Here is a 12,781-nt window from a genome sequence, read left to right as displayed (position 1 = left end):
AAAATTGTACACGAATTTACATACATATATACAGTCAGCCTAATAGAAGCGAGACCATCATACATTTTTGACCAACTACATTTTAACAAACTGGATTGTAACGGCCTATAATATTTAATATGCGCAATATATTCAATAAAATATTAGTTTGTGGAAAAATAAGTCCATTATTTTAGCGTAAAATTTTTGCGCAAATGGTTTAAAACTATTATGGTCGAACTTTAGCTCCTGGGCGATGCTATGACGACTAACATGCCGTTCAACTTTGATTATATCTGTGATGTCATCGATATTTTCGACGACGGGCCTGCCTGTGCGAGGTGCATCTTCAACATCAAAAATGCCTGAACAGAATCGACGAAACCAAAATTGCACGTAATTTGCTGTTACAATATCGGCACTATAAACACCATTCATAATTTAAGACGCCTGGCTTGCATTTTCGCCTTTATCAAAGAAAAAAACTGTAAAATGTACCGAATTTTCTCTTTTTTGGCTTCTATTGTAACTCCTGTAACTCACAACTGAAAGGAACAAACAAAAAACACCAAAATAATTTGTTTAGTGTTAGAATTTTGCGTCGAGTTGTCACCGTTGATGAAGCCTGGATTAATCATTACACACCAGAAACTAAGCAACAATCAAAACAATGGACTTCTCCCGGTGAATTTGCTCCAAATAAGGCGAGGACAGTCTCATCGCCTGGAAAGGTTATGGCGACGATTTTTTGGCATGCGAACGATGTCGTCCTAATGGATTTCTTAGAAAAAGAAAAAAAAAACGATCAGTGGACAACATACAGACTGTGTGGACTGCTTTCACAAAAAATTCAAGGAGACACGGCCGCATTTGGCGAAGAAGGCGGTGCTGTTTTACCAAGATAACGCACCAGCACATTCATCCAGAGTTGTCGCCGCCAAAATGCATGGATTGCGTAATGAATTGCTGCCGCACGCCCCATATTCACCCAATCTCGCTCCCCGCTACTTTTTCTTGTTCTGTAACATGAAGAAATGGCTCAAACGAGGAAATCATCGCAGAGGCAGAGGCGTATTTTGGGGAGTTCGACAAATCCTATTTTTTGGAGGGGTTAAAAAATGGCCGGAGCGTTGGCAGAAGTGTATATTTCAAAAATGGGACTATGTTGAAAAATAAAAAACAAAAATTAAAAAATGGTGTCTTAATTTCTAACACGCGTACTTATTGAACCCCCCTTGTACATTGCTTGTTAGTTAAAACATGTATTCCTAGTTACTATGTTAAATAAATAAAATAAAAAAAGCTATGGGCGAGTTCTTAAAAAAATCCAATTGATAATAATTTTCTTATTTATATTTTAGCGAATTAGCCGAGCTTCGTCCCCACCATCACTATAACAGCAATAGCTATAGCCAGCATAATCAACACACGCTGCAACAACATCATAATCATCATCATCAATATCAGCATCACGTGTCGCAGTGGCAGCAAACGAAACATCAAAGTCTCATCGATTCACGACGTCTGGGCGGCGGTTTTGTCAGCAGTTGCACGACCATGGGAAGTATTGGTGTCGATATCAGTAGCAGTGGCGGTGGCGGTGGCACTGCGGAACAACCGCCGCCGCTACCCATCAAGAAAAAGCACAGTAAGTTCAATCACACGGCATACACAGTTAATTTATATTTTCGTTCTTTTTTTTCTCTTCTGTTTTCTTTTTCTATTTTTTCACTTATTTGATATTTACGTCATACACCATTGGGTTTGGTTTTTTATTGTTTTGTGCAATTTGTTTGTGTACCTTTTGTGAAAACACAACATACACTTACACACACACACACACACACGTCAACATATCTACCTATCCTCTGCATACGCCCCCACATAAACAAATACGTACTCGTACTCGTATTTTTGTCAACGGATTCACTGATTTTTTGATTGTGGTTGGCTACGATGGCGCCGGTCCATTCACTTTCACCTTCGCATAAAATGTATTATATTTTTATTTCTGCTTCATTTGTAAACGTTAATGTTTGTATGTCTGTCCCCTGCAATGAACTCACACAAAAAAAAAACAACAAACAACAATTTAATTGCAATACACTGATTATTTGAATGAAATTTTTTTATTTATTTATTTAAATCATTTAATTAACGATTTCATTTACTTTTGTTGTAAATTGAAATTTCGTTTTTGTGAAATTGTTCGCAAATAGTTTTCGTCATAAGTCTCTTGCATTTAATATCAGACGCAGAACACAAATACGTAAAACAACAGCCACAACTACAACCACAACAACAACAACTACGACTTGCACAAACCAAAACGAAAACCAGAAAACGCTTACCAGTTCAACTACACCCATTATTTCCGCATTTCCCACTACACTTCCGCTACATAGTAACGGGTTTCAAGCACAAAGCTGCCGCAACCGGTACAACAAAATCCACAATAATTCCCACATTGACTTGTTTGGTAGTAGCAAACAAATACATACACAACCTACTGCCGAAACCGACGAAACGACAACAACAAAAACAAAAACATGTACATCAACACCAACAGCAGAAACCAATAAACACTTTCACGAAAATGATAATTCTAGTGATAATAGTAAATGTAATATTGTCTTGCGAAAAACGCTAACTCTAATGAATTGTTCTAACGATTTAGTGTTTCAAAGTGTGGCCTTCTCGGGTAAGTCTGCCTGTCTACTCCACCACTCTTAGAGTACCGAACAAGTTGTTGTTTTGCATTTAGTGCAATTGTCAGTTGGCAATTGCTTGCAATGTTTGTTTTTATTATTGCTTTACATATCAAGAATGTTGAAGATTGCAGTTCAAGTTGAAGATATTTTTAAGTAATGGACTTGTGTTTGTGTTGATTCATTTTCATTGCTTGATTTCAAGTTCAAAACAGTTTAATTTTGTGTGTTCGCTTTCGATTTGCTTCCTCACAGCATCTGCTTTTCTTCATTGTAGCAGTTTAAAATAATGGGTGCTCATGTGGGTTTCAAGCGTATTGAATGTTTTTGATTACCGATACGCCGTTTTAATTTGAATTACTTTTATAAAAAAATATTTCTGGCATATTTCTATAGCAAATTTCAAACTTTTTAGAATAAAAAAATTGGGTACGCAACTTTATAGCCCATTAAATTTTAGTATATTCGGCCGCCTAGCCGAATGGGTTGGTGCGTGACCACCACTCGGAATTCACAGAGAGAACGTTGGTTCAAATCTCGGCGAAACATCAAAATTAAGAAAAACATTTTTCTAAAAGCGGTCACCCCTCGGCAGGCAATGGCAAACCTCCGAGTGTATTTCTGCCATGAAAAAGCTCCTCATAAAAATATCTGCCGTTCAGAGTCGGCTTGAAACTGTAGGTCCCTCCATTTGTGGAACAACATCAAGACGCACATCACAAATAGGAGGAGGAGCTCGGCCAAACACCCAAAAAGGGTGTACGCGCCAATTATATATATGTATATATAAAGCGCAAGTATTGTATAACCTTACTTACTTACTTATGTGGCGCTACAACCGTGTGCCGGTGCAAAATGGCGCACGAGCTGTTTCTGTCCTGCGCTCGTTGGTGCCAGTTGGAAGTCCCGACTAAAGACAGGTCCTGCAGCACTTGGTCTTTCCTACGGAGATGTGGTCTTCCTCTTCCACACCTTCCTTTTTGGTGTACCGTGTCGTAAATTCGCCTTGCTGGAGCGTCTTCTTTCATACGGGTGACATGGCCAAGCCAGCGTAGCCGCTGTATTTTTACACGCTTAACTATGTCCATGCCCCTATATAGTTCATACAACTCCCTGTTCCACCGTACGCGGTACTCCTCACTAACGCGGAAGGGGCCAAAGATCTTACGTAGAATTTTTCTCTCGAAGGCTGTTGACATCGTCCATGCTTCTGCACCATATATTATATAATATTAGGAGGGGAATGATGAGCGTTTTGTAGAGTGCCTATTTAGTTCTTCGGGAGAGACCTACTGAGCTCAAAGTAACACCTGTTGGCGATTTTCCGTTTGATCACAAATATAACCTTTTATGCAAAATATATAAATAATTGACGCGTACACTTCTGTTAGGTATTTGGCCGAGCCCCTCCTCTTATTTGTGGCGTGCGTCTTAATGTTGTTCCACAAATGGAGGGATCTACAGTTTTAAGCCGGCTTTCATCAACAGGTTTTTTTTATATGAGGAGCTTTTTTCATGGCAGAAATACACTCGGAGGTTTGGCATTGCGTGCCGAGAGGCGACCGCTATTAGAAAAAACTTTCTCCATTATTTAGCGTTTGATGCACGGAGAATCGAACGTACGCACTCCCGAATGATAGTCACGCTCCAACCCATTCGGTTACGGCAGTCGTCTTTATAGATTATGTTAAAAAAAGCTCTATTAAAAAAGAAATTTCAGTTGGATACCGTGAATTTCACTGTTAAAACATATATGTCTTACTAAATTTTTTGCCATCACTGTCTCAACAACAGCTTTTATTTCTTAGTTTGACCAATCAATTTCAATTTTACCGCGCCATTTCCATGCGCGCCTACAGCGGTCCGATTTGCTGGAGGCCTTTTGAAAATTAAATGTTAAGACATTATTATTGCATCTGCTTTCTTGGCACCCTGCCCATAAGTCAGAACCTTTGAATTGTCAACTCATTCGGGCGATTATTTCCACAAAAAAAATTACGAATTTTTCGTTATGTTGTTCTTAAAGACCACCAACCATTTTCATAAAAAGTTCCAATAATTCTAACGCGTTGTCTATCAGGTAAAATTGTACATCTGTCTACTTGAAAACTGTCAAGGATGACGTAAAAAAGGTACCGTCTAGAAATTACTCAATACTGAATTCTAGGCGTCAGCTTTGAAAGACTCTTTATTTTTGGTTAAAATGGTGAATGAGCAAGCGATAACATAAAAAAAGGAGAGATTTTCACTTTTTTTCCTCCTTTTTTTGTAACTTTGTAGAAAAAATATTTCGTGATTGCAAATTTTCGCACCCATTTATTGTATTTTATTAACCTGAATCAACATTTCCATTTGCGTTTATATTCCTTTAATGAAAGTACATATGTATGTGTATACGAGGAGTGTATAATATGTTCGCAGCCTAAGATATTTATGGAGAGAAAATACCAGTTATATATATATATTTTTTATTTTCCAATGTAGTCTCCCTCGATTGGGATAAAATTTTGTATATCTGCTATTTTTTTCTCCTGATTACTCCGTTGAGCAGAATAGGATATATAAGGTTTTTCCCACGTAGGCGATTAGATGTCTATCATCTTAGCATTGTCCCAGCTTGTGTTTATGGAGAATAAGCAATGCAGGAAGGATTTTTTCCAGATGTACTATGGCTGGCAATCTAAGGTCATTCTTGTGATGCTGTGGGTGGTTTTTCTGGTATCTAAATGCTATTAAATCATTGGAAAAATATCGTTTATTTTGCGGTTTAAAATGGGAATCTATGACTGCTCCGTCCCATCAGCGGTGGTAAATTTTTGGATTTTTTTTTTTTCATTTTAATTTTCAAAAATAAAAAGCTTAAGATGACTGATCGATTTCTGAAAATCCCACCTGCCATGAAGTCCGAGAGGTGTGAACAAGTCCGCTAACTTTCCATAGATCAATTAAACCATTTTTTTTTTTCAGTTGTAAATTTTTATCAGTTCGTCCTCCACAAATCTGTAATAATTTAATTCTACAGCATTGCAGTATATATTTCTCAATTTGTTGAACGTTTTAAAAACATATTTGCCCAACGCCTGCATATCGGAACTTCTTCTTCTTCTTGACTGGTGCGATAACCCCTTACGCGATTTTGCTGAGTTTAACAAAGCGCGTAAGTCATTTCTTTCTCGTGCCAACCGGCGCCAGAAAGTGTAGCCAGGTCCTTCTCCATCTAAACTTTCCAACGCAGAAAAGGCCTTCCTCTTCCTCTGCTACCACCAGCTGGTACCGCATCAAATATTTTCAGAGCCAGAGCGTTTTTATCCATTCGGACGACATGACCTAGCCAACGTAGCCGCAGGATCTTTATCCGCTGTGCTATGTCTATTTCGTAGTAAAGTCGCCTGCCATATTCGCCGTCGCCAACGTGCAAAGATCCAAAAATCTTGCACAGAATCTTTCTCTCAAACACTGTAAGAGACTCCTCATGGGATATTGCCATCGTCCAAGATGCAGCGTCGTGCGTTAGGGCGGGTATGATGAGAGCCTTGTAATGTGTTAGTTTTGTTCGTCGAGCGAGGACTTACTACTCAATTGCCCTAAATAGTGTTACCAATAATGAGCTGATAAGTCATTGCGAAGAATCTTAGGCCGCGAACTTACCAGGCGTCTCTCGTTTATCGTTGCAAATGCATCCTTTCTAATTAATTTCAATTCTTGATTTTCTTCTAATTATTTTAGTCTATTTCGTCATTTCTGGGTAACTTTTCGCATTTCGTATTATATATTTGATTTTACTATTTATTGCATTTATTGTTAAGCAGCGCTGCGTGCAATTTGTAGTGGCTGCCGTAACGCATGGAATTGATGTTAACTCATTCGTTAAGTTGTTAATTAATAGTTTAAAGTGAAATCCGATCGCTTGGCAAGTTGCATTTAAATAGCCATATTTAAGCTTCCAAAATTTACTGTGTGTTTTTTTTTTGTGTTCGTTTCTCCAATTGTCGAAAGCGATTAAAGCAGTTTTGCGACTATGAAAAAAAAACTAATTTTCCCTTTTCATTTCATTTGTAGTCCATTCTGCGTGTCCTAGTCGCTTACCACACTGTCTCTCTTCATATTCACCAAACCCATTTGCCCGCTTGATAAATATCCAATTTGTCTACTAAGTGTTAGCTGTTTACATATCCGCCATTACTGCCTCCGATTTCTCATTACGCATTTACTTTCAATATGACTTGATTTGTAATTATTTCATTTCCGCAGTTTGGGCGTATATGGAGCTATGTCAGGGTCCCAACCGGCCACTTGGACGCCATACAATGCATATGTACGATTTGACGGGGAACATCTCACACAGCCAAACAATGAAGTTAGTATTGCATTTATTTAATACATCAGCCAGCTAGAGATAATCTTACTCGCTTCTCGTTCATCCAAATTTCACAGCATTGTGCCACTACCAAAGGACTTATCGCCACCGTCGGAGCAGGAAATGCCGCCCGCACTCCCACCAAAGAACTACAAACAGCAACGCAAGTCGAGCGCCACACCGCCCACCATAATCACTACGCCACCGCCTAGTCCGAAACCCGCACATTTGAGCGCCAGTGCAGATGCTGAGAATGGGCGGCCAGCGCGTGTGCTGTCCGCCACACAAGGCAGTGAAATGATGTCAACCGTCTGTGAAGAGCTTAGTGATCTTACCGAAGAAGAGCAGGCGTCACTGCGCCACTCGCATCAGTTGCCCAACGAGAATTGTGGTAGCCATATGAGTCGTCGACATTCACCACTGCGTCGAGCAGACACACACGAAGGTACGCACGGCTGTAGATCTGAGAGCGCTGGAGAAGATCAGCTGCTAGAGCATAGTAACTTTGGTGATGATAAGGTAAATGTAATGTTGCTTGTGAAAAAAGGCAAACAATTTTCAACATCATTTTATTTGTTGCTTATAGTGTGGTGAATTGCAAACGGTTTCACAGGAGGAGCTGCCAAAAATGCTGGAGGAAATTGATGTGACCAAATATTTGGTGCTGAAGAGAAAAGACGAAGATGGGCCGGAAGTGAAGGGCGGTTACGTTGATGCATTGATCGTGCATGCGAGTCGTGTGCAGAATGACAATGGTGCGTCAGTATTTAAAAAAAAATGGTATAAATGTTTAATAACTTAAAAAATCAGTTTCTCTCTTGTCTCATTTCTCCAATTACAAACGTTCATCGCTTTTAAGTCTGCTTCTACGGCATCAAGCCATCTCTTTCTTGGTCGGCCTCTCTTTCTTCCTCCAATTGTTGAGAGAGAGAGAGAGAGAGTGACAGAATTGGAGAAGGATTGTTGATGAAGCTATGGTCCACCACAGACTGTGAAGCTAAGAGAGAGACCGAGAGAGAGAGCTTTCAAAATCGGCCGCCCTAGCCGAATGGGTTCGTGTACGCGCCAATTATTATTATTTTTTTTTTTTTACTTTAAATCACATTAGTGTTTCTTGTTAGAAAAATGTTGCTCAATGTTTGTCAAACGTCAAATTTTTAACTGGTACTCCTACGATTGGGCAAATTTTGGCAATATAAATAAAATGAACATGCATACTTTGTATGGAAGGCAAGACGTGACAACTCAGACAAAAAAAAAAAAATGTGAAAAATCAACCGTATTTTGTAGTCACTTAAAACTTAAAATTCAATGGTCCTGGTTAAAAAAATTAAATAATTGGCGCGTACACTTCTGTTAGGTGCCTGTGGCATGCGTCTTGATGCTGTGCCACAAATGGAGAGACTTACAATTTACTGTCGCCTCCGAACAGCAGTTGGTTTTTATGAGGAGCTTTTTCATGGCAAAAATGCACTCGGAAATTTGTCAGTTCCTGCCGAGTGGCGACCGCTTTTAGGAAAAACTTTTTTTCTATCGTTTTGTGTTTCTTGTACGGAGAATGTGTGCATGCACGGACCTATGTACACTCGAATGGTAGTCACGCACCATCCCATTCAGTTATGGCGGCCGCCCATATAAAACTGCATACCCATAAAAATTATGAAAACTAATTAAAATGTGAGAGTTTTTATGAAATTTTGAAACATTGTGTGCAAAGTTTGAAACTTTGCGTTAAATGGTTTCTGTTCCAGTATGAACTATTTGCTTATAAAAAAAATAGTGGCGTGTTCATATATTTTTAACGGAGTGTGTATGAGAAGAAATCGTAGGGGTGCAAGAAAAAATCGAGGAAACAGAATATAAAATTTTCAATGCACTATGCGTTTTTAAATATGTAGAAAAAGGGCACATTTATGTCTAATGAGATGTTGTTAATAGATGCACCCGAATCCCCACAGCTTCTGTTATGGGAGTCCAAGTCCTATTGAACTCATTTATTTTAATGCATCTTTTTACTGTTTCGTTGCCAAGTTGAAACATCCTCTACTTCATATTAAGATTAAAATATTATACGAAATTAAACAATAAAATTTCATTTTACATATTTACAGCTTTCATTGATGCCTTCATCACGACGTTCCGCACCTTCATACAGCCAATCGATGTGATCGAGAAGCTAACACATCGCTATACGATATTCTTTTGTTGCCAAAATGACCAAAAGCAACGAGTGGCCAGAGAGACATTCTCGCTCCTAATGAGAGTAGTGGATGGTTTGACGTAAGAATTAAATTGCAAAAAAAATAAAAGTCAGTTTATTAATTTTTTCTTTATTTATTATCAGGTCCATGGACCTGACAGATCAGCTACTGTCGCTCATCGTGGAATTCAATTACCAATTGGTATGCGCAGGCCAATTATATTTAGCAAAAACATTGCGCAGCATATTTGTGGAGAAGGTAAGCCACTGCATCACCCTCGCCCATAGTTACCACTTATTTACCTCTAATTACCACTTATTTCACTCAATTGCAGGTGACTTTGTTCCGAGAACAACGTTTGCCACCACCCAAAGCAGATATGCACATCACAGTCACCAATCAACCCAGTCTACTCGATCTCAAATCAGTGGAAATTGCCGAGCAAATGACGCTGCTGGATGCTGATCTATTTCAGAAAATCGAAATACCTGAGGTATTGCTCTTTGCCAAAGAGCAGAGCGAAGAGAAGTCGCCCAATTTGAACAAGTTTACCGAGCACTTCAATAATATGTCCTTTTGGGCACGTTCGAAAATTCTTACTTTATGTGATGCCAAAGAACGTGAAAAGCATGTTATTAAATTCATAAAAATTATGAAGCATTTGCGTAAAATGAATAATTACAATTCATATTTGGCATTGTTGTCAGCGCTCGATTCAGCGCCCATTCGAAGGTGAGTTGGTGAAAAGAAGTAGAAATTTGTCTGCTAAAAAATATTTGAGAATTTAATGGGCTGCTGTTTTCTTTTGTTAGACTGGAGTGGCATAAGACTATCACTCAAGACATAAAAGAATACTGTTTGCTGATTGACTCCAGTTCCAGTTTTCGCGCGTATCGAACAACATTGGCTGCAACAAGTCCGCCGTGCATTCCGTACATGTAAGTACTCGTATAAAGGGTGAATTGATGCGAGCATAGTTGGCTTTGGAAATCTTTATTTTATTTATTTATTTATTTTTTTTTTTAAATGTATTTCTAAGAATGCTTTAGTTTGAATGAATTGTACTAAAACACAATTTCACAAATAGCTTACATTTATAAATGTTTGAAGAATGTTTTTTTTTTTAATTTTTTTTTTATTAATTTTTTTTTTTATTATTTTATTATTATTATTTTTATTATTATAATTTTTTTTATTTTATTATTATTATTTAAAAAAAATTTTTTTTTTTTATTATTTTTTTGTTTAATTCTATTTTTTTAGTATTTTATTATTATTATTTTTTATGATTTTGTTTATTATTATTTTTTTATTTTTTATTAATTTTTTTTTTATTATTTGATTATTATTATTTTTATTATTTTTTTTTTTAATTTTTAAATTTAATTTTTTTTAGCTTAGCTTTTTGTCCAATTCTAGAGGGTTGCCAAGCAGCGACGTTTATTAGAAAGAAAACTTGTTCTATCAGTGGGTTTCGCGCCTGCGCCCTATTAAATTGCAGCCACACACAAACCCCTTCGCCCACGACGGCCAGGAGGACCGCACTTCGGTTTTAAGGTATCTTTAAGGTGTTCCCTACTCATCGCAATACATCGCCAAACCCAGTTCTCTCAGTAAACCTAGTATAAAGCTGGGTTGAGCTGGCTGTACAAGGACGAGATGTCCACTCCTTCTCGCTATGCCATCGCTTACGCGAAACAAGTGTGCTGGTGTTTCTGGGGATAGATCGCAGAAACGGTAGAAGTCATTGGACTTTACAGTAACCTGTAAGAATGTTAGTAAACATTCTCCATGTGCCCTTAAGGAGGTTTATGCGATTTTTAAATTTCTTTTAATTATACCCTTCAAGTAAGAAGTTAACCTGACGTAGCCCCACAGTTTGATGCCAGTTTACATCTCGTAACCTTAGCTCTTCGCTCCTAAGCTCTTGCTTGATCTTATGTTGTTCCATGCCAAGGAAGGGCTCAAAGCCTATAAGTTTCGAAGACGTAACCTCTCTAGCTAATAAAGCTCGGGCACGAGACACCAGTTGGTAGAAAAAGTACTTTCTAACAGCGGTCGCCCCTCGGCAGGCAATCACGAAACTCCTAGTATATTTCTTCCATAAAAAAACGCATAAAAACATTTTCCGTTCGGAGGCGGCGTAAAACTGTAGGTTCTTCCATTTTGTGGAAACACCCAACAAGGAGTGTAAGCGCAAATTATTATTATTATTATTATGGACTGAACGATTATAGAGGGCTTGTCCTCAAAGAATGGCAAGGCCTTGAATGCAGCCTAACTGTCGCTCAGAATGGCAATCAGCTCATCCCTGAGCTCTCTCGTCGAAATATTGATGTTGAAGGGTTGTTCAGCAACACTTTGCGCTATAACAACAATATTCTCAAGAGAGCGTCCAGTTTTTGGGCTGCTTATCCTCCGCAAAAACAGTTGTTTTCCAAATTTTGTCTTCTCCTTCGAGCAGTTAAAGCTCTCTGTCGCAACTGGAGCGTTGCCTAGTTTTGAATATAAAAAATAACTAATATTCTCATAAAAAAAAGAAAATACCAAATTTTTATTTTAAACTACTTAAAGAAATTTGTATGAGTGACAAATTGTCTTTACGGTGGTGTGCGTTTTTTTTTAAATAAATGTGTTACGGTTATGTACAAAAAAAAAAACAAGTTTTAAAAATTCATTCTTGCATTTAAAACTTAAGGAAATCTCTTTAAAAAAGGCCTAAAAACACTTTTGAGGTTATGCTATTATGGTTAGGAATATTTGAGGTTATGTAACACGACAAGGTACTCCTTTTTCGAAAAGGTCGTTATGGTTTCTTCAGTATTATTTGGTTTTTTTTTGTGTTTCTTTTACTATAATTACACCTCTTTGTGTTTCTTTTACTATAATTACACCCTCCTGCAATGGTATCACAAAGGATGAACCAAACTTCTTTCGTCCAAAAGGGTCCACTCTCTGGGCAACCATCACTACCTAACCTAACCTCTATGGCTTTAATTCGTATTCAGTAAATTCAAAAGCTTCTTAAAACTTATAAAAATATCTTAAAAGTTGAGCAGAGTTCAGAGAAGTAGATCGAATATTCTTGCATAACCTCAAAAGGGGCATAAAATGAGATTTGCACTTTCAAAACATTAAATTTTATAAGAATCAACAAATTTTCAGTGTGCTACTCTCTCCTCAGAGAGACCTTTTTTAGACTTTTTTTATTTTAATTATAATTTTTTTTTTTTTAACTTACAATTTTGATATAAAAAAGCACTAAATTTATTGCGAAGCGCAAAGGGGCACCTAGGCTAGTGTGACGGCACGCACTCGCTGATGAGCGCAATCTTTTTTCTATCATTCCTGATATTATACGTACATACATATTGTCATATTATTTTTTTTTTATTAATTTTAGTGGATTGGTGCTGCAGGACTTAACATTTGTACATGTTGGCAACCCAGACTATTTGAAAGAAGGTGTGGTTAATTTCTCCAAACGTTGGCAGCAATACCATCTAATAGAAAATATGAAGCGTTTCAAAAAATGG

The 12,781-nt window shown here is 37.7% G+C and overlaps 1 protein-coding gene across 5 annotated transcripts in view; it reads left to right on the top strand.

Annotated features, from left to right (window-relative positions):
- LOC128857994 (guanine nucleotide-releasing factor 2) overlaps positions 1-12,781 on the top strand; it is a 97,514-nt gene that overhangs the window by 78,814 nt on the left and 5,919 nt on the right. For all 5 annotated transcript variants that reach the window (XM_054093878.1, XM_054093877.1, XM_054093876.1 and 2 more), the window contains 9 exons: positions 1,341-1,627; positions 6,939-7,044; positions 7,122-7,563; positions 7,631-7,799; positions 9,156-9,324; positions 9,389-9,503; positions 9,580-9,977; positions 10,058-10,183; positions 12,649-12,780. In XM_054093878.1, the coding sequence (XP_053949853.1) occupies positions 1,341-1,627; positions 6,939-7,044; positions 7,122-7,563; positions 7,631-7,799; positions 9,156-9,324; positions 9,389-9,503; positions 9,580-9,977; positions 10,058-10,183; positions 12,649-12,780 (1,944 nt within the window). The remainder of the gene's footprint in view (positions 1-1,340; positions 1,628-6,938; positions 7,045-7,121; positions 7,564-7,630; positions 7,800-9,155; positions 9,325-9,388; positions 9,504-9,579; positions 9,978-10,057; positions 10,184-12,648; position 12,781) is intronic.

The sequence above is a fragment of the Anastrepha ludens genome, chromosome 3 (genome assembly GCF_028408465.1).
Source record: "Anastrepha ludens isolate Willacy chromosome 3, idAnaLude1.1, whole genome shotgun sequence".
NCBI classification, from domain to species: Eukaryota; Metazoa; Arthropoda; class Insecta; order Diptera; family Tephritidae; genus Anastrepha; species Anastrepha ludens.
Note: the sequence above shows the minus strand (reverse complement) of the source record. Positions and strands in the feature narration are given on the sequence as shown.